Source organism: Rhinopithecus bieti, unplaced genomic scaffold, assembly GCF_001698545.2.
Source record: "Rhinopithecus bieti isolate Rb0 unplaced genomic scaffold, ASM169854v2 scaffold_6536, whole genome shotgun sequence".
In the NCBI taxonomy this organism is placed as follows: Eukaryota; Metazoa; Chordata; class Mammalia; order Primates; family Cercopithecidae; genus Rhinopithecus; species Rhinopithecus bieti.
In genome coordinates, this window is record NW_016805524.1 from 2,748,518 (window position 1) to 2,771,626 (window position 23,109).

Here is a 23,109-nt window from a genome sequence, read left to right on the forward strand (position 1 = left end):
TGCAGCGGCACGATCTTGGCTTACTGCAACCTCTGCCTCCAGGGTTCAATCAAGCGATTCTCCTGTCTCAGCCTCCTGAGTAGCTGGGATTACAGGCGTGCACCACCAACGCTGGCTAATTTTTGTATTTTTAATAGAGACATGGTTTTGCCATGTTAGCCAGGCTGGTCTCAAACTCCTGACCTCAACTGATCTGCCAGCCTCGGCCTCCCAAAGTGCTGGGATTACAGGTGTGAGCCACTGCATCTGGCCAATTTCTTTATTTTTTTACAGTGAAAAATAACTTACCCAGAAGTACATTAAACATAATTTAGAAATAATTATAAAGTGAACACAGTGTAACTGTCTTAGTTCATTCAGGTAGCTGTAACAAAATTACCATAGACTGGGTGGATGCTAAACAACAGAAATTTGTTTCTCACAGTTCTGGAGGTTGGGAAGTCCAACAACAAGGCCCTGGCCCCGTGTGGTGAAGGAGGGCCCAATTTCTCATAGAAGGCTGTCTTCTCACATGTGACCTCCCACCATGTAACTTCACATGGAAAGGTGAGGTAGCTCTTTCAGGCCTCTTTTATAATGGCACGAATCCCATTCATCAGGCCTCCCACTCTTGTGACCTAATCACCTTCCAAAGATCCCACCTCCTAATCACCTTGGGGATTAGGATTTCATCATGTGAATTTTTTGGGGACACAGACATTCAGACCACAGCAGTAACTATTACCCAGGTCATGGCATGAAGTATTTTCAGCACCAGAGGAACCTCCTGCATCCCTTCCTGATACCATGAATCCCTATACTATCTTGGCTTTTGTGTTAATTACTCCTGGTTTTTCTTCACAGTTGTACTACCTGTTTGTGCATTCCCAGACAATGCTGTTTAGTTTTACAAGTTGTTGAACTTCATACCAACGTAGTCATGTCATGTGCATTCTGTTGCATTTGGTTCCTTCTGTTCATCATTGTCTTTATATAATTCATCATACAAAGCTGTGTGCAGCTACGTTTCTTTCCATTTAATGAGTGTATAGAAGCACTCCTTTATATAGATATACTATACATGATATATTTATTAATGGATATTTGGTTTATTTCCAGTTTTTTACTATTACAGTGCTTCAAATATCTTGTCCACTTCTTCTGGTACCCACGAGCACAAGTTTTTTCAGGGTATAGATCCAAGAATGGAATTGATTGCCACAGGGTGTGTATATCTTCAACTCTACCAGATAATGCCAAACTGTTTTTCAAAGTGAGTGTTGAGATTTACATCCTGCCAATGTGTTGAGAGTTCCCATTACGTTACATCTTTAACGTGTGGTATTGTTAGACTTTACAATTTTCACCAACATGATTGGTGTGTAGTGGTATTTCACTGTGGCTTTCAAATTAAAAAAATTATTTTATACATTACATTCATACTTATTTATGAGGTACACGTGGAATGTTGTGACATGCATAGAATGCGTAATGATCAAATTGGGGTATTTAGGGTACCTGTCACCTGAGTATTTATCATTTCTATGTTAGGTGCATCATCTGTATTTCCTTCTGTGTAATGAGGTTGACCCCCCTTTCACGTGTTTATTGTTTGTCTGGATTTTGTCTTTGGTGAAGAACTTACTCAAGTTTTACTCACTTTTGTAATGGGTTGCTTGTCTTTATTTTATTGCTGTATAAAAGTTTTTATTGAAATCTGGATGTGAGTCTATTGTTGATTGTATGTGTTGTAAATAATATTATACTATAAAATCACACACAATGAAGATGTATTGATTACAGTAATTTTTGATTCTTTACCTTAGTACTACTGAGCAGGAGACAGAATAGATAAGATGAATAATAGTGTACATGAGTTCAAATTAATCTTCTCCTTCTCTTTTCCCCAGGGGTTATTATCGTTCCCAGTGCTGGTGTTGGTATTGTTCTCGGAGGCTACATTATCAAAAAATTGAAACTTGGTGCCAGAGAATCTGCAAAACTAGCAATGATCTGCAGTGGTGTGTCTTTACTGTGTTTTTCAACCCTATTTATTGTTGGATGTGAAAGCATTAATCTAGGGGGCATAAACATCCCTTATACAACAGGGTAAGTACCTCTTAAGAGCTGCGTTGTATCTGCACGATGGAGGTGCAAAGCCCCATGGTGTTTGTGCATCTGCAGTCAGACTCGCACCCCTCCCTCCAAGCTGTTCTCCCTGTGTGTTCTCTGTGTGCTCTGCCTCTCCAAGTGGAGCATGCACTCCTGCAGAGCAGAAGCCAGGGTCTTGTCTTCCTCTGTGCCCCTTCTGACCCTCACAGAGGGACTTTCATAGCATTTTAATTACATCAGATGAGGATGAAATGCTTATTGGATTAATGAAAATTGTTCAGTTTTTATTGTAATGTTTTGAATGGGGAATGTTTCTGTAGCTCAAAAACATAAAATTCAATGGAAATACAAGGTACGATGAAACCTCTTGCTCTTACTCAAGTCCTCCATCCACCTAGCTCTTCCCATTCCTCCAACCGAAGATGAAACAGGTAACCCCTTTCATTCATTTTTTGCATATCCTTCCAAGGCTTCTTTATTGAAGACGCTGTGGATATGTATTTTCAATTGTTCCTCTTTTGTATCTAAAGTAGAGCATTCATACATGCTTTGCTGAGCTTTTTAAAAATGGAACAATATAGCTTGGAGATCTTTCTGTATTGGTAGTAACAATCTGAAGCATAGCTCCCCTTTACCATGACTGTATTGCAGGCTGAGCATGCTCTTAAGTGCTTGACATATGTTAATCCATGATCCTCTCAATAACCCTATCAAATAGGTGCTGTTATCATCCTGAGTTTACAGATAGCAAAACGGAGGTACCGATCACATGTAACCAGTGGACTGCTGACAAATGTTTAAATGGCTCTCTAAAAAAGGCTCATGGCCGGTGCTGTGGCCCAGACCTGTAACCCCAGCACTTGGGGGAGGCTGAGGCAGGAGGATAACTTGAGACCAGGAGTTCAAGACCAGCCTGGGCAACATAGTGGTAATTCATTTATACAAAAAGTAAAAAGTAAACAAAAGCCTTGATTTGTAGCATTTGTCAATTCTGAGATGTAAATACACCCCTGTGGATGATTTCATGTCATCAGCTTGTCGACCCTGAACACCGAGTTGGGAGGAGGTTCTCAGTCACACACCATTGTATAATGTTTCTATCATACAGGTAGAATAGACTTAAATGGCCTAGGCAAGAGCATAGATAATAATAAAATAATTAGAAGGTGATGAATTTTACGTATTTATTATCCTTGTCTTTAATATCATTTGATTACATGTTTATATCATTTAATTTTTAAAAATAGTTGTGTTAAACAAACAATTGACAAAATCCCTTAGAATTTCACAGTAGAATCTTGTCATCCAGGGTGGCTGCCTCCAGTGTGGCACTGCCCAGAACCCAAGACTTAACCTCAAGCAATCTGGCTACAGTGTCTGTGCCCATAAGCACTACCTTTAACCACTGCATAGCATTCCATTGTATTCCACTTTGTATTTAACCTGCCCCCATTTGATGGGCAGTGGGTTGTTCCTAATCTTTAATTGTATGTATGTATGTATGTATTTATTTATTTATTTTTCTATGTATTTATAGACATGGTCTCACTATGTTGCCCAGACCGGTCTCGAACTCCTGGTCACAAGTGAGCCTGCTGCCTCAGCCTCCCAGATAGCTGGGATTATGGACACATGGCACCATGCCCAGTTAATTTTTAGTTGTTAAAAGCAATGCTGCAATAAATAACTTCAAGGCATTTATCACTTCTCTTGTGTGCTCTGTATGTGCAGGATAAATTCTCAGAAGTGAGATTGAATAAATAGTACCAAATTACCTCCACAGGTATTGTACCAATTTTTGCCCTCACCAGCAATGGATATGAGTGCTGTTTTCCCCACAGTCTCACCAAAAGAAGGTGGAAAGCTCTTCTGTGAGAGTTATGAAAACCTTAACTTTTATTTCTTTTCTTTTTGAAACAGAGTCTCTCTCTGTCCCCGACACTGGAGTGCAATGTCCCCGAGACTGGAGTACTCATGGCTCACTGCAGCCTCAACCTCCCAGGTTCCAGGGATCCTCTATCCTCAGTCTCCCGAGTAAAGAGGGTCTCCAGGCATGCACTACCATGTCTGGCTAAGTTTTTGTATTTTTTGCAGAGACGAGGTCTTACTTTGTTGCCCACGCTGGTCTCAAACTCCTGAGCTCAAATGATCCTCCCGCCCCAACTTCCCTAAGTGCTGGGATTACAGGTGTGAGCCACTGTGCCCAGTCAACCTTTACTTCTTAACTACATGTATTTTTGTTAGGATCTGCTCATTTAACAGAGCTTCATTGTCCAAGTTTTGGTGCTTGGTGCCAAGAAACACTTCTGTTTCCTTTTGTTTCTCAGTGGAGTTTTATGTTATAAAATGTTCCACTTTGCATTTGAATAACAAAAGCTTTGATTTCATCTAGCCAATTTAGAATGTTTGGGGGTGAGGAGAAGGAATAACAAATCAGAGTTTATTTAGATTACAGAATACTGTGCCATCTTTTGTCCTGGGGGTTATTTTTCTACCAGAAGACATCAGTGTGTGTATGTGTAAGATGCGTGTACTGGGTATGTGGCTTCTTGATAGTGCCTAATAGGATGGCATAAACAACAAAATATTTAAAAATGGACAAGCAGTATAGAATGAGAACTCAGGTTCTGGAGTGGAATTAGAATTTGGATCTTGACTCTGCTTGGCTGGTTGCTTAACGCTAAACCTCAATATCTACCTCTGTAAATTGGGGTAATGTTAGCAGCAATCTTAGAAAGTTGTGGGCAAGGGTTATGTATGTAACATGTGTAAAACTCTCAGCTAATGTGAGGCACTGAAGGCTAGCTCTTGTCATTAGTCATCACTAATAAATTAAGAATAATTTCTATTTCTATCAAATTAGTTTTTATTAAAATTAGAGAACATAAATAGAATTTAAAAGTTCATAACAAAAACCCAGCAGTCTTATGACTAACTCTGATTTGCAGGGGCAATAATTTTAAATTCTTTTTAGCTGTTTCTTCTGCAATGTATCTCGGTACTTTTCAGAAATACTATATAAATTAATCAAACTAAGGTATTATTTGTGACTTCCTAGCTTGGCAAATGAGGAGCTTCACTTTACCTTTACAAATTGTGATCAAATCCTTTTTTGGTATTTTCATGTTAAATTTATGACATATGTATTGTCAATGAAAAGAGTCAAACTCTGTAAAATATTTGAAGAGATTTATTCTGAGCCAAATATGAATGACCGTGGCCTGGGACACAGCCCTCAGGATGTCCTGAGAACATGTGCCCAAGGAGGTCGGGGTACAGCTTGGTTTTATACATTTTAGGGAGACATGAGACTTCAATCAAATACATTTAAGAAGTACATTGGTTTGGTCCAGAAAAGTGGGACAACTCGAAGCAGGGGCCTCCAGCTTATAGGTAGATTAAAAAATTTCCTGGATGACAATTGGTTGAGTTTATCTGAAGACCTGGGATCCATAGGAGGGAATGTCTGGGCTGAGATGAAGGACTGTGGGGACCCAAGTTCTTATTTGCAGAGGAAGCCTTCCAGAAGCAGGCTTCAGAGAGAATAGACTGAAATGTTTCTTATCAGACTTCAAGTCTGTGTTGATGTTAATGTTGGAGAGGTATAATGAGGCATGCCAGATTCCCTACTTCCCATCCTGGTCTGAACTGGTATCTCAGGTTAAATTTTAAAAGAGCCCTGGCTGAGGAGGAAGTCCTTTCAGTTGGTTGGGGGGCCTTAGAATTTTATTTTTGGTTTACAGTATCATGATTAGATTTCCTTATTTGTGTAACACTGATTTTCCTGGAATTAATAATTACTTTATTTCATTTACTTTGTTTTCTTTGAATCTGCATCTAGTTTCCCACACCCTCTGAGAGCTCAAAAAATATCTCAACATGACCTTCCACCTATTTGATGAGCTCATGGTTCCATCTGCCCACTTCTTGGAGTCATCTATGCCGGGCCCACAGTCCCCCTACTCTCATCTGGACACAATGTTTCTGGGCTGGCTGCCCGGCTGTCATCCTGAGAATTTCTTTGCCTCTCTCTGTATTGATCCTTTGTTTTTTGGACTCTGTGGAGTCCTCTTTTTTGATTTACTCCCTCATTTTGATGGAGCACATCCTCCAGTAGCTACAAAAAGACTGTATAGGCTGTAACTTTGTTTTTTTGGGAGACTTTTTGTTATGTACATTGATAAATATTATATATAGACATATACACACACATATACACTGTTACATTTGATTGTCAAGTTGGCTGAAATTTTGGATGAGTCATTTTTACTCAGAGTTTTGAAGTTTTTGCCCCATTGTCATCTAATTTCTAATGCTCTTGTTGGAAGTCTGGCTTTTCTTTTTCCCAATGCTTTGTAGGAGATGTATTTTTCCTTCCTGGGAGTTTCCTTTTATTACTAGTATTTCAGAATTTCACTATGGTGTGTTTTGAGATGGATCATTTTGATTTTTTGCTAGGCACGTGGTGAGCTCTTTCTGACTGGAGACTATATTTTACAGATCTGTTTTTAAACTTCAATTTCTTTTTTCTCCTTGCCATTTTTTTCTTTCTCCCCTTCATTGATCTCTCCTGTTCTTATTCTTGTTTGGAGGTACCGGCAACTTTTTGTATGCCTTTGACCAAAGAATGATCCTCCTCTATCAGAGAAGGTTGTCCTCTTTGACCAAGTGTGCAGTTTCAGGAGGGACACAGGTGGAGCGGTGAGGGAGGCAGGGGACACCCGTCTATTCAGCCAGATCAGCCGAATCAACCCTGACAATCAATGTGGTGGCAGGTGTCACAGCCAAATTACTCTCATGTCCTCCTTTCCTCATTATTTATCATCATTTCATATGTCCTTTTCTGTTCTACTTTTTAAAAAGATTTCTTGCATTTTATCTTCTAAGTCCTCTGTTGAATTCTTTATTTTGGCTGTCATTTTTATTTTTTTGAAATAGGATCTTGCTCTGTCACTCAGGCTGGAGTGCAGTGGCATGATCATGGCTCACTGCAATCTCTGCCTCCTGGACTCAAGTGATCCTTCCCCCTCATCCACCTGAGTAGCTGGGACTACAGGTGTCCACCACCACACTGGGATAATTTTTTGTAGAGATGTGGTCACTCTATGTTGCCCATGCTGATCTTGAACTTCTGAGCTCAAGCAGTCTGCCCACCTTGGCCTCCCAAAATGCTGGGATTACAGGCGTGAGCCACCTCACTCAGTCTATCATATTTTTAATTTCAAAATTCTTGCTTGATTTCAGATTGTCCCTTGTTTCTAACCATCTTGCTTCATGAGTGGAATATTTTGTCTTACTTTTCCAACATTATTTAGATTTCCTTTTCTTTCCTAATTTGTCTCTGTGTCCTATGAGTGCCTACTTTCTGTTTATTTTGCTGTCTTGATTGTGTTAGCAGTTCTGTTCAAATTTCTGGTGATCCTTAGCGTGCTCTTGGTATTGAAGAATGAGAACTTAAAAAGCTGAGCAGTTGCTGTGTGTGTATGAGGGTAGGTCTTGTTATCTGGTAGGTCTCGCTGTGGAAGGTGGATGCAACTGGAGTTTTCATCAGCGTGCTGCAGTGTCAGGACCCAAGGGCTTACCTCTGAGGTGCTTCAGTTCCTCAAGAGACAGATGCTCCTTTCTCTCCTGCTGGGGCCCTGCTGGGGAGGACTACAGGGTTGTAAGCCTTGCTGCTGGCATCCTAGAGCTGAGAGTCGGGGGAATGGGCCTGGGTCCTCACTGTTCATTTTTCAGGCTTTTACCTAAGTTCCCTATCATCATTCTAGCATCTCACTGAACTTCTCCTTTATGTGTGGTGCTTTTAAGCCAGAGCCTTTGGTTCATTTTCTCCAGAAAACAGGGAGTATAAGGGAAGGAGCAGTTACCTAAGTAGAGAAGGGATGGGAATTTGCTTAAAATGGTGTCATAGTTGGACCATATCTTTCTTGTATTTCCTGTCCTTGAGGACCTGTCCTTGTATTATATATTTCTTGTAGACCTGTCCTTGAGGTCTAAGAGCCTCTTCTTTCTCTTGCTACTTGCCTTGATCATGCCCGTATGTTTTTCTAAGTTCTCAATCATGCTTTGTTTTACTGAATCTTCCTGTTTCCCTGAACTCCATCCTCCTGCTTCACTTTGGACTGCTTGCTCAGTTGACATAACTTACACCCTGGGTCCTCCTTTCAGAAGTTTCCTCAGTTGTATCCACTAGTGTTTGTTTGTTTATTTATTTGGTAAGTCCTCATTTTGCCAGAAAAAACCTTAGATAACTTCCGGGGAAAGGGTACATGGGAAGGAAGTCTTTCTGAGCCTGTGAGCATATTAAAGCGTCTTTGTTCTTTAGTGGTAGTTTAAGCAGGCATAGAATTCTAGGTTAAAAAATTATCAACCCCATTAAAAAGTGGGCAAAGGACATGAGAAGGTACTTTTCAAAAGAAGACTATACACAGCCAACAAGCATATGAAAAAATGCTCAACATCACTAGTCACCGGAGAAATGCAAATCAAATCCACAGTGAGATGCCATCTCACATCAGTCAGAATGGCTATTATTAAAAAGTAATAAAATACCAGACGCTGACAAGGTTGTGGAGAAAAGGAAATGCTTATACACTGCTGGTGGGAGTGTAAATTAGTTTAGCCATTGTAGAAAGCAGTTCGATGGTTTCTCAAAGAACTTAAAACAGAATTACCATCAACCCAGCAATCTCATTACTGGTTATATATCCAAAGGAATATGAATCATTGTACCATAAAGACACATGCACACATATGTTCATTGCAGTATGATTCACAATAGTGAACACATGGAATCAATCGAAATGGTCGTCAATGAGAGACTACATAAAGAAAATGTAGTACATATACACCATGGAATACTATGCAGCCATAAAAAAGAATGAGACCATGTCCTTTGCAGCAACATGGATGGAGCTGGTGGCCATTATCCTAAGCAAACTAACATAGGAACAGAAAACCAAATAGCGCATGTTCTCACTTGTAAGTGGAAGCTAAACATTGAGTACACATGGACACAAAGAAGGGAACAATGGACACTGGGGCCTAACACCAGAGGGTGGGAGGAGGGAGAGGATCGAAAAACTGCCCATTGAGTACTATGCTGATTACCTGAGTGATGAAATGATCTGTCCACCCAAACCCCTTAACACAAAATTTACCTATATAACAAACTTGCACATGTACCCCTGAACCTAAAATATGTTTAAAAAAATGAATTAAAACAAACGAGTAAAAATTAAAAAAGTATCTTTCTGGGGACTTTGAAACCATTGCTTTATTTGTCATCTAGCATTTTTTGTTGCTGATAAGAAACGTAATTTCAGCCTTAGTTCTCATTTCTCTGTGGCTAACTTTATTTGGAAGTTTTCAGAATACTTTTTTTCAAGGTGTTGTGAAATTTCATAAGGAATGCTTTACCTTCAGATTTTGTCATGGCTGGAGACTTCTTATAATCCCAATGCCGCTTTCTCAGAGGGGCTTTCCATCTCTGCCCAATCTAGGGGAGCCCACTGTTCCCCCACTCTTGATTACATTATTTCTCCCTGGTTTCCTCATGGCACTTAACATTACCTGAAATGATCTCATTTAATGATTTGCTTTGCTTTTGTCCCCTCTGTCTAAAATATGAGCTCCTTGGGCACAGTTTGTAGAGCTGTGTATATAAATATATATATATAATTTTTTTGAAACAGAATATAGCTGCGTCACCCAGGCAGGAGTGCAGTGGCACAATCTTGGCTCACTGCAACCCTGCAACCTCCAACTGCCAGGTTCAAGTGATTCTCCTGCCTCAGCCTCCTGAGTAGCTGGGATTATAGGCGTGAGCCACCATGCCCGGTCCAGCTATCTGTATAACAGTTGCATCCTTACTGTCTAAAACGTGTATGATATTTGTTGTGTGAATGAATGAATGAATGAATGAATGGGTGCCTCGGCACAGGGCTTTGTTCATTCATTGTACTAGGCACTTTCTGAACCCTTTTAATGCAACACATGTCTTTTTTTTTTTTTTTAAACTCTTTTTCTCTTTTTCCTGTGTTCTATACTACTCCTGCTAATCAGATGTTGGAACGTATGGACTGGTTGCCTGTGGGTTTAATTTTGATTTATTCTCTCATATTGCATGCTTTTGTCTTTTGCTCTGAGAGATTTTTTTAAGCCTTGTTTTCTGTCTTTATGTACATTTTTTATTTTGAGGATTTTTTTTTTCTTTGCTGTATTCTGAGTGTTCCCTTTTCATAGCATTCTGGTGTTGTTTTATGGAATAATGTCTTCTCAGATCTCTCTGCACATACAATTATAACCTTTTTTTTTTTTTTACTTTGTTTTCGTGCCTTGCATTTTATCATTTTGTTTTAAAGAATCAATTTTTGTATTTGTTTATTCTGGGCTTTGCAGGTGACAATACTCAGCCTAGCATATCTCAGATGGTGTCTTTCCTCTCCCTCTACCTCAAAGACAAGAATGAGGGGATTTTATTCAGAGTTGTCAACATCTAGAGTAGAAGTTTAGCTTTTTACATTTCTTTCAGTTTCCTTAGAGAAGCACTTCCTGAAGAATTTCTGGGCCATAAATTGGAGATGGGAGGGAAAGGATAAATGAGAATGGAAGGGCTCACTGATGCAATTTTCTCTTCCTTAGAGCTCCAGGGAGGCCCACAGTGGTTTCTCCTCAACTCACTTTTGCCCTCTGTTGCATCTGCTCACTTTGAGCTCAGAACCCGTGGAGATTTGATCGGGCAGGCTGGCTCCTATTCCTCCAAGGCAGCCTCTGCCTGTTTCACATAAACCCATGCCTATCTACTTGCCATTTTTGTGAAGTTTGGTGTCACGCTTTCCTTTTAACCCTACTCTACTTTTATTTCAAGTGTGTTCTCAGAAGGGAACGGAAGGCACAGTCCATGTCTTACCTGCTTTTAAACAGCAAGTCTCCTTAAGATTCTTAAAACCCCGGCTTAACACCACACCTGCCTCATCCATCTTGAATCAACTGCGGCTGGGCTTGCCCACCACTACTGGGAAAAATTATATAATTGTGCTGATTGGCTCCATTACAAATTTATGAGTTCCAATCTTAGCAGGCCCTCATCTTTGCTGAGCAATCCATTTACTTCATCTCAGTCAGCTTTCCTTCTCATGCCCATGATGGTGGCTCTGTTTTTATATTTGAACCCATTTCTTCAAGTCCTTTATCATGCCCCAGTCTTGTTTTTCTTAGCAGACAGCTGAGTGGCCCATGTTAGTTACAGATGAAGTTATGAAGAGTGAACTTTCTGAACTTCTTTCTTCCATCCCCTCAAACTCATTTGTCTCACACAGTATTGTTTTCAAAGGCAAGTACTGGCTCCATCATTGTCTAACTGTGTGACCTTGCAAAAAAAATTACATAATATTTGTTGAGTCTTGGGTTTCTCATATTTAAAACTGGTGATGATGTCAGTCTTTCCCGGTTACAAGCATACTTAAAGTTCATCTCTCCTGGTTACCAGTGTAATTACTCATACATCTGGTTGAAAACATTAAAGTAACGCAGAAGGGTTAAAAAAAAAAAAAGAGAGAGAGAGAAGTCAGTGTCTCCTCCTCTCATCCTCAACCATTACCTTTTTTTTATTTTTTATTTTTGAGACGGAATCTCGCTCTGTCATCCAGGCTAAAGTGCAGTGGCACAATCTCGGCTCACTGCAACCTCCGCCCCCTGGGTTCAAGCAATTCTCCCTGCCTCAGCTTCCTGAGTAGCTGAGATTACAGGTACCCACCAACATACCCAGCTAATTTTTGTATTTTTTAGTAAAGATGGGGTTTCACCATGTTGGCCAGGCTGGTCTTGAACTCCTGACCTCAGGAGATCCGCCTGCCTCGGCCTCCCAAAGTGCTGGGATTACAGATGTGAGCCACCATGCCTGGCAACCTTTAGCTTAAATCATGTGAATACTTTAAACAAATATTTGTAGTTTTGATAATGAGAATGATATCGGGAAGGTTCTCATATTTCCTAGCACAGAATCTAGCACTTTGAATATGCTGAAAAAAGTTAGTTTCTTATCTCTACTCCCTTTCCTTCTAGATCATGCAGAGCAATTCCATTTTCTTCTTTAATAGATGAATGAATGTCTGGCACCTATCTCAGTTCAGGGATATTACTCATACAGTGAGGCTGCAACTCTTATGAACTCGACGAAAATTTACGTCTTTATTATCGAATCCATTAATTACGGTACACCTTTTCTTACTTATTCAATCCAGAACAAGTAACCTGATTAAGAGTGCTGGAGACCGTGGCAAGGACCCAATTGTTTTAGTATTTGCAGTCTGACTTTAAAGGAAGTTTATAAATTGTAGCAAAAGAATAACCTAGTTTCCATGGAGAATTCTTCTGGTTTCCCAAGTCCTAGGAATATAGTCTAGAATGACTTAATGAAAACACTACTGGGTGGTGCAGCTGCATAGGCGTGCCACTTTTAGAGTAGCAGATAGCTTTTGTGAACAAAAATGGAATCCTTTCTTCAAGCAGGGTGTGAGCTACATTTCAACTTTGCTCCCTTGGCTGGGTGCCCTTGTTCAGTGTACAACCTGCTCAACAGTATGTGGCTGGCCTGCCTAGTAAAAACTGTTTCTCATTCTGCATGATTTTAAGACTTGCATGTGGCTTTTTTTCCCTTTCAAGTCAGTAAAGAGAAAGACGAAGGGAGTGGCAGTGAAGAAAGGAGTCTTTGTAAGGTACATGTTTGGTTCAGTGTGATTGGCACTTACACATGTCTTATGCTTACGACACCCCTGTACTGTTTATGTTATTGTCTATGTTTTAGTTCAAGAACCTGAGAAATTAAGTGATTTATCCAGACTCATTTAATAAGGAGTGGAACTGAATCAGATCTAGATGATTTATGTCAGAGTTTGCATTCTTTCTGAACACCTCACTGAGGTGCTGTTTTAAATCGTGTATTTCATGCGTGTACGCAACTGCATGCACACACAACCTTCTTGCTGGATGAGCTATTGGGGATGTATCTACTTCTCAATACTGCATGGTTTTCTGATATTCAGAGCAGCTGAGTTACAGGCATCATGCTACGTGCTCTGCATGCCTACAGCATTTGCTCTGCGGCTCTCACATCGGCCAGTCTAGATTTTTACCTTAGCCTTGCCACATACTGGCTGTCTGGGTATGGGCAAGTTATTTGACTTTTCTGGGCTTGGTTTCTACATTTTTAAGGTGAGACTACAGATAGTATCTATCTAGTTGGATTAATGTGAGGATTGAGTAAGATACTTGGCCAATTCTTTAACCTTTCTGTGCCTCAATTTCGTCAACATTAAGATGTGATCAATTATAGTACTTATCTCTTAGGATTATAGGGAGGATAAAATGGGATAAAATGCATAAATAGTAAGCAATTGATAATAACTATTTAATGATATTTTAATGAGAATAAAGTCTCAGAGAGGTTAAATAACTTGCTTCAAGTCACACAGCTAGAAAATGGCTGAGCTAGGGTTTGAAATGAAGTTTCTTTGATTCTGGATGCAATGCTGCAATACTTTTGATTATTACACTATTCTGACAGAAGAAAAAATACAAAGAAGAAAGCATTCTATATAAGTCAGTTCTATTCATTAAAGTTTATGTGAAGGGCTTCAGGTTTACGGGCATGGTGAATTTTCTAACATTAAAAGGACTTAATGACTGACCCTTCTTTGATTAATATCAAGTACTCATGAATCACCTAAGTGCCTGGGATGGAGTTGGGATGTTTTAGGAGAATGAGCTTTTCCTGTGAAGCCAAAACGTAATCACGATCTTTTTGTAGAATGAACCTGATGTGTTATTAGTGGTTTTCTTAGAAAATTCAGATTTGATAGCCAAGATATGGAAACAACTTAAAAGTCTATAGACAAGTGAATGGACAAAGAAAATGTGGTATGTTCATGCATCACATAACAACATCTCAGTCAATGAGGGGCCACATATACAATGGTCATCCTGTAAGATTGTAATGGAGCAGAAAAATTCCTATTGCCTAATGATGTTGTAGTCATAAGGTCGAAGTGCAATGTATTGCTCACAAGTTTGGAGTGATGCTAGTATAAAGAAACCTACTGTGCCGGCAGTCCTGCAATAGTACAGCACATCTAGTTGTGTAGAGTACATAGTACTTGATAATAAGCATCTGTTTTTATTGGTTTATGCATTTACTATACTATACTTTTAATCATTATTTTAGTGCATACTCTTTCTACGTATTAAAAAAGTCAACTGGGAAACAGCCTCTGGCAGGTCCTTCAAAAGGTATTCTAAAAGAAGGCATTGTTCTCTTAGGAGATGACAGCTCCATGCATGTTATGGACCCTGAAGATCTTGGGACAAGAGGTGCGGGTGTAAGACAGTGATACTGATGATCCTGACCCTGTGTAGGTGTAGGCTAATGTGTGTGTTTGTGTCATAGTTTTTAACAAAAAGGTTAAAACAGTAAAAAAAATAAAAAAAATAGCTTTTAGAATAAGGATATGAAGAAAAAATACTTTTGTACCACAGTTCAATATGTGCTTTAAGCCAAGTGCTATTACAAAAGAACCAAAAGCTAAAAAATAATTACAAAGTGTATAAAGTAAAACAATTATAGTAAGCTAAGATTCATTTATTATTGAAGAAAGAACAGCGGTTTTTAATGGGTTTAGTGTAGCCTAAGTGTACAGTGTTTATGAAGACCATAGCAGTGCACGGTCATGTCCTAGGCCTTCACATTCACTCACCACTCACTCACCATGCACTCACTCACACAGAGAAACTTCTAGTCCTGCAAGCTCCATTCGTGATAAATGCCCTATACAGGTGTATCATTTTTTATTTTTTATACTTTATTTTTATTGTACCTTTCCTGTGTTTAGACATACAACTCCTTGCCATTGTGTTATAATTGTCTACAGTATTCAGTGCACAAACACGCTGTACAGGTTTGTAGCCTGGGAGCAATAGTCTATACTGTAGAGCCTAGGAGTGTAGTAGGCTAGACCACTTAGGTTTGTGTAAGTGCATTCTACAACATTTGCACAGCGGTGAAATCACCTGATGATGTATTTCTCAGAATGTGTCCCTGTCATTAAGTGACACATGACTATGTATGTACAATGGACACTATTCAGCCTTAAAAAAGAAGGAAATTCTGCAATATACAACAACATGGATGAACCTTGAGGACATCATGCTGAGCGAAAAAAGCTGGTCACAGATTTCACTTACATGAGGTATTCATAGACTCAAAGAGTTAGAATGGTGGTCATCAAGGCTAGGGGGATTGGGAAATGGGTCGTTACTAATCAGGAATCAGGAGCCATACAGTTTTAGTCAAGCAAGGTAAATAAGCTCTAGGGATCTGGTGTTCAACATCATGTCTAGAGTCAACAATACTGTATTGTACACTTAAAACTTTGTTAAGGAGGTAGATTTCACGTTAGATATTCTAACCCTCATAAAATAAAATAGAAACTTCAGACTTAAAAATCTGATGAGTTTTCATTTTGAAAGATCCTAAGAGCTCTAGCAAAATCCTGGCCCATTTCTAACTCACCTTCTCAGCACCCACAATTTTCCTCCAGTTTTAATTAAGAAATGTGTTTTGCTTCGTCTCTGTGGCTGCCAGACTGTACTTCACACAGGTATGTCCTAATCACCTTGGACCCGAAAGAGCTGGCATTGACCATGAAACTTTGGTTAAGTGATGCTTTACATAAATACATTGTGTAATGTTAGTTATTGCCCCTCACTCTGCCTTTTCTTCAAATAATTTTTCAAAATGGGGTTCAGTCTGAGGTCCGTGTAAAGACTTTTTAACCAGTGCTATGTGCTGATAAATCACTTAGTATTTACTTACTGTCTACGACCATCTTTCATTTATCAGTTACCATCTTCTTGAACTTAAAGCAAAATCTATTATATTATCTGGTTTGGTGACTTGAGCTACTGAGCTGAAACTTTTCCAAGGGTAATTTCTTGAACTACCAAAGGACCAGGAAGATTTTTCTCAGTTTTCTGTTCTCAGCAGAGACTGTTGGATGGGATGATTCACTCAGTCCCACCCAGCTCCAAAATATTTCTCTAAAGTATCTTTTCTGAATATGGCTTTATTGTCCCATCATATTCAGACTGTAGAAATTAAATAAATACAGTCTGTTAATTCAGACCTTTGCCATAGGCACAACTCAGCTTCCTCCTCACCACACTGGATTTTACCATAGGACAACATGGTGTCTTTAGATAGTGGACCAGCCCTCCCAGGTTGACTGGCGTTCCTGGCCAGGTCATTCCTAAATTCTCCAATTATATCATTCAAACCATTCATCTCCTTGCCTGTGTCTAATGGGTAGCTTAATCTGCTTAAGAGTTTTTTCTCCATTGTTTAAATATTTTAGCACCATTAAAAATCATTTATTATATGTATTACTAATTTTAATGGAAGTTTCTAAGAATTAGAAGGAAAAGAAGTTTGCTTAAAAGATCATAGATATACATGTTTTTGGATTATCCTAGCTCTTTTCACTGATAGGCTTAGAGTTCATTTCTAGATGTAAATATATGAGTTCATCTTTAGTTGGCTCTATTTGGAGACACAAACAACATTTGTTTTACTTCGTTTTAAGAGTATCAAGGGGATATAAAGTATAAGCAAATTTTCTTTCTGCCAAGTTTGAAATTTTGTAACAAAGATCTAAAGAAATCAACATGAAGTCTGTAAGGTATATATCTTAAAACATGGTAAGTTTTTATTTCAAAAATGCCACTGAGTATTATTAAACTTAGGACCAAGTTTACCTTTCTATACCCTTATATTAACATATGTTATATTATGACTATACATATGTTAAAATATGTTCTATTAACTTATTAACATAACATAATATAATGTAATGTTAGGAGGAGAAAAAATAGAATTTAAAACTTTACATACAATCTTGGTAGCAATATGTTATTAATGTTAATCTATATGTACATTGAAAAAAGACCAGAACAAAATATACTAAAAGCATTAAAAGTGGATATCTCTGGGTGGTAGCACTATGCATATGTTTAAATTTTTTTTGTCTTTGTGTATTTTAACAAATTTCTACGATGAGTATGTATTACTTCAATAATAAATAAAGATATTTTGAAAAGCCATATAAGTGACACATTATTTTATTTGAAATGGTTTTGGACTTAAAGAGATAGTTTGTACACATTGTGGGTTATTCCATGTAAGTTTCAAGTTATACCTGGTTTAAATTTGTTGTCTACAAAGCTGAAAGGAGCTTTAATAATAAAAATAACAATTAGGCACGATAATCACAACCTTCCGTGAATATAGTCCTCTTCCAAACCTATGCTAGCACACATGCTGTCACACACTGAGTTTTGTTGATTATTCTTGCTCTCCTTTGTGTAGTCAGGAGGGGTATTTAATAGCCATGGATGAAAAGACTTGGCCCAAGGTCACATAGCTACTAAATGGCAGGCCTGAAACTAGATCTCCATCTAATTCTTTTCCCACCATTCTCTGTAGGAGTAAATTAAAACTATCCTTTTGAAAGGAAAAATGTCACAGTAGCCTTTTGCACTCCTCATGTTTGTGATTGTGTTACTGCTATTCATTCATGCTTCTGTTAAGTGTGGACAGATAGCACACCAATATCTTAGTGCGTGTTATGTCCCAGGCACAATGCTGGACACTGGCCATACATTCACCCGCCTAATCCCCCACAACAACTGTGTGGTACTGACATTTTGATATCTGTTTTACAAATATAAAATCTGAAATTCACAGCACTTGAGAATTGTGGATATGAAATTGAACCCAGCTCTTTCTGACTCACACTCAAGAACACTGAAAGCAGAGCGCCAGAAAAGCTACATTAGAGCTTTCTCCAGGAAGAAGAAAGCGAAATAAGCCACCCAGAAGACCTGCGCTAGAGGAAGTAAAACGAGGGACAGTTACACAAAGCTTCCCTGCCAGTGTTGGGGCTTACAGATGCACGCTGTGGTGAAAGATAAAGTCGGATTTAAATCCATTTCTGACCCTTACTACTTGTGTGACTTTGGCAGTGCCTATCTCCTCAAACCTTCAATTTCCTTCTCTGAAAGATGGAAGCATGGCAATAATAATGACAATTCTCATGAGGAATGAATGAGACAACTTATGTTGAGATCTCAGCGTGCAATTCATGGAATAAAAATAGGGTTCTGCTGATGTTAGTTTTAAATGATAATGATGCTTATGGTGATGATAATAATATTTGTAAACCTGAAGTTGCGTAGCTCTGTATAGCCAAGGAAGTGTTCTAATATGAAGCCAAAAATTTAAGTGGAGTTGAAAAGAAGCATTCTCATTGAAGTCTTCTTGAAGACTGAGATAAATTGATGAAGATTAAGAAATTATAAGAAAGATACTGTTCTAGTTTATTAGTATATTTTGCTAAAGAGGTTCTCTCTCTCTCTCTCTCTCTCTCTGTGCTGTGGGAATCATGTTCTTTTATGGCTTGAACATAGTATGTATGGATTTCTACTTGTTACGTCTTTTAATAGAGAAAAACTCAAAAGGAGTCAGAAGTCCCTTAAGAAAGTTAGGAGACTTCTCTTTGGTTTCTAGAGACCAGTAGAAGTATGTAGGAGAAGTATGTTTAGATGGGGAAGTTCAAGTGTTCTTTAGGTCTTGGGGCAGGGTGATGGGACACAATTGGTGGGGTGTGGTTGTGGTTTTTGAGGGCCACTGTGTTCTTACATACTTAGCTGTAATGACCCTATGGCAGAAATAGTTTGAATTATGTTTAACAATCGTTTGTCTTGCTGTTATATATTACTTTACATAAGCATCGATCCCTGAGTGATTGATTTAACAAAGATTGGATAACAAGGTTGTTGTTTTTACTTCTTGTTTTCTTTTTTGCTGTCTCCCCAGAGCTGGTTTTCTTGAGGTCTCAGTGATTGTGAGGCTTGCTGTGATACCTCTTACAGTTTCCCGTTCTTTAAAGTTAGCACGTTTGCCAGATAATCTCAGAGATGCCTCCGTCTCTCTAGCTCTGTAATTCCATCATTTTTATATTAAGATGTAATGTGTGACTCTCAGGCTTACATTGTGGACTATGCAGTTATAAGGTATTTGCTATCGAGGCCCCATGCCTCACTCAGAATGAACACTTACATTGATTCTTGAGTTAACACAATCCTCTTATTCGGAGGACTACCTTCAGCAAGAAGCCCTTGTACATTTTATGTCTTGCCAGAAATGCTTTTTGTTTGTTGGGAAGGAGCTGCACAGTCCCTCTGCACAAGGATGAGTGCAGCCTTCAGTAAGTGGTCCTTGTGCATTTCGTGCTCTCAGGATGGGTTCACGTCTGGCTAATGAGAGACTGCTTAGTGTTACTCAGGTTTAAATATTGGTGCTATTATTAGAATCCAGTCTGTTTTCTGGAGAGTAAATGACCGTCAGACAGAGCATCATTATTCTTAAAAATGATTTTCAGCAGAGTGTGAAGGATGAGCCACGTCAGCAGCTTTTTGTGTGTGTACCATGATCACCTTCTCTCCTAATAACTTTTTCAGGAATGCCCGCTTCCTTTCATTGCTATTTATATTTGTTGCATGTATTGATTTTCTTAGAGCCTTTCATTTCGTAGCATTTATTCGTATCAGACACCACGATCTCATAAGAAAAGCAAACATACCCAAAGGTGACCGGGGACTGTGCTTGTTTCCCAAACTCAGGAAAGCTTTTTGCCTCCTTGAACAGTGTGAGAATTGGTCTAGAACAGGGTATCTCATCCTCAGCACTATTGACATTTGGGCCAGATGATTCTTTATTATGGGAGGTGGTAGGGGCCTTCCTGTGTGTTAGTGATGCCGGGAAAACCTCAAAATCGGGTCTCAGCTCGGGGGAGTTCTTGGCTTTGCACAGGAAAGAATTTGAGAGTAAGCTGGCAGTGAAAGAAAGCAAGTTTATCAGAGCAGCAATGTATAGCAAAATGGCCCAGAGAAGCACTTGTGGATTGCTGGCTGGCTATATTTATACCCACTTTTAATTATGTACAAAATAAGGGGCAGGTTATTCACAAGCTTTCTGGAAATGGGTCAGAGAGTTCCCAGAACCATATAAGGTAACTTTTGAGCCATTTGCCATGGCATCATTTATAAACTGCCATGGTGCTGGTGGGAGTGTCTCATGCAAATATATTATAATTAGCATATAATGAGCCATAAAGGCAACTAGAGGTCACTTTGGTTGCCATCTTGGTCCTTCTGGTTTTGGTCAGTTTCTTTGCTACACCCTGTTTTGATCAGCAGGGTTCTGACCAGGACTCAGAAAAGCAGGTCCTGCTGATCTCCTACCTCAATAGGAACTAGTGGCCCATTAGATGACAGTAGCACCCCCTCAGTTGTGAGAACCAAGATTGTCTCCTAGCATTGCCAAAGGTCCCCTGGGGGGGGCAAAATTGACCCAGTGGAGACTCACTAGTCTAGAATATATTTTTTTAAAGTATATACAAACTTTAAAATGGTATGACACTAGAAGTTTGTGAATGTAATGATTATTAGAGTCTTGTGATAATTTTTTTTCTGTGGAGTGACATGAATGAAAAACAGAATTTATTTGCCTTGTTAGAAGGCTTTCTTGATAAGACTTTAATATTGTTTTGAATTTGTTTCCCCCATTAAAATTTAAGGACTCATTATCAAAGTTTGAAAGAAGCCACAGGAAAAAAACCTTTGAACAAACCTTTGAACAAACACCGATTAACACACATGGTTGTGATGGGTTACGCTACTGTATAAGTGGTACTAGCATAGTCATTAAAGATAAGTCTTGGCCAGGCATAGTGGCTCACGCCTGTAATCCTAGCACTTTGGGAGGCCGAGGCGGGTGGATCATGAGGTTAGGAGTTCGAGACCAGCCTGGCCAACATGGTGAAACCCTGTCTGTACTAAAAACACAAAAATTAGCCGGGCATGGTGGCGGGCACCTGTAATCACAGCTACTCGGGAGGCTGAGGCAGGCAAATTGCTTGAACCTGGGAGGCAGAATTTGCAATGAGCGGAGATCACGCCACTGTTCTCCAGCCTGGGTAACAGAGTGAGACTCCTCAAAAAAAAAAAAAAAAAAGTCTTTGTGGTGAGGGAGGGGAGTTGAGGGGTGAGAAATTACCTATTGAGTACAATGTACATTAGTCAGGTGATGAGTTCACTAAAAACCCAAACTTCACTACTACACAGTATATCCATATTACAAAATTGTACTTCCCCCCCTAAATCTATTTTAAAAAAGACAAGACCTGGTACATAACAGACATTCCAAAATATTTGTTGAATGGGTAGATAATGGATAAATGGATGGTTGGATGAAGGATCTGCCACTGCTAACTCATATAGTCTTGGGAACAACATTTCATCAGTGATACACCAAACTGGTGGTCACAAAAGCAAAAGTGGTCACTGGGTACGAGCAGTACAGAGCCCCTTTCCATCTTCTGTGGATCCCCCACGTGCTCCTCTGCTCTTCCACCGGTTTGTTTACACTCTCTTTCCTAGGCCTATATCCTTACCTGCCTTTCCTTCTCTCTATATTTGTTGCTGAATTTATTTTCTTCAAGCTTTTCATATGGTATCATTTCTTTGTATCAGACACCATGATCTCAAGAAAAGAAACCCACCATATTTGATTGTGGATCCACATCTGGGCAATCCTGAGTGAAGAACTGCTTAATCTTTGTTCTCTGGTTGTTTAAATCAAACTAGCAATGTGATTCCTAATCATCTTTGAAAATACTTCATTTTGATTTTCTAGCGTCTCATGCCTTTCTTTGATAATTTATTCTAGAATATAAGTTTTTGGTCAGAGGAACGTGTATTAATAACTGGGATAGATGGGTTTTTAACTGTGATCATGTGCTCACAGTGATGCTATTGATTCAATACTAAAAAGCATTTCCTCCATTTTATAAAGAAATTGAGGTACAGATTTGTTAAGATATAGAGCCTGATGCCTACAGGGTGAGTAGTTACATTAGGGTTAGAATTGCAGATCCTAGATGTTGAGACCAGGTTCATAGCACCAAGAGGGAGGGTGAAATTGAGGTGGGGCAGTAATCTGATAAAAAGCATTGAATCTGTAGTGCCAGAAAGTTGAAACATTTTTCTTTATGTTTTGTCACAAAAATAATTGTTGAGGGTGGCTACTTAGGGTATCAAGGCTTTGATTCAATGGGAAGAATATTTTCTCTAAAATGGACAAATTATTAATTTCAAGACCTTTCCTATGAGTTTTATTTTGGTAAGTGTTGCTCATGACCTGCTTCTCTTCTCTCTTAGACCTTCTCTCACCATGCCCCATAGGAATCTGACAGGAAGCTGCAACGTTAATTGTGGCTGTAAAATACACGAGTATGAGCCAGTCTGTGGATCAGATGGAATTACATACTTTAACCCTTGTCTGGCTGGCTGTGTTAATAGTGGTAATCTTAGCACTGGGGTGAGTATATTTCACAAGTTCCTCTTCTGTTAGTCCAACATCCTGTGACAAGGATGTGATGAAATTCATATGCAAGAATTTCATATGAAATGACTTCAGTCTTTCTTTTCAAGAGGCTCCAAGTAACTTACAAAATACCTCTGACGAAAACCTCGAGGAGAGAAAGTTATGCATTGCTATTATTTTATTTTCCAGGGATGACTGGAACATTTGGGTGCAGGGATTTGGTTCCATATCAGCGTTCTCCTACTTTATATTCTGTGCCAACTCAGTGAAACTTGATAAGGTTGAGCTCTAGGCCTGCCATTTGTTTCTCTGACAGGGCCCTTGTGATGGATTTGAAGGTCAAGATGACCACATTTGGTGCTGATAGAAGAGAATAGGAAAGCACCTCCCCTGACTGGAGTCTGTGAAGATGGGCGATGGCCATTTTTCATACAGTATCAGTTCAGTTCAGGCTTAAAAAAAACTTTCAAAGTAAAGATATTTCTGACAGTTCAAGAATAGGCTATTTTGAGAATTCCCTT

The 23,109-nt window shown here is 39.1% G+C and overlaps 1 protein-coding gene across 1 annotated transcript in view; it reads left to right on the forward strand.

The window, feature by feature from the left end:
• Nucleotides 1-23,109, forward strand: part of SLCO5A1 (solute carrier organic anion transporter family member 5A1) — a 157,378-nt gene that overhangs the window by 124,209 nt on the left and 10,060 nt on the right. The window contains exons 6-7 of the mRNA XM_017872744.1: nt 1,890-2,088; nt 22,423-22,582. Of these exons, the coding sequence (XP_017728233.1) occupies nt 1,890-2,088; nt 22,423-22,582 (359 nt within the window). The remainder of the gene's footprint in view (nt 1-1,889; nt 2,089-22,422; nt 22,583-23,109) is intronic.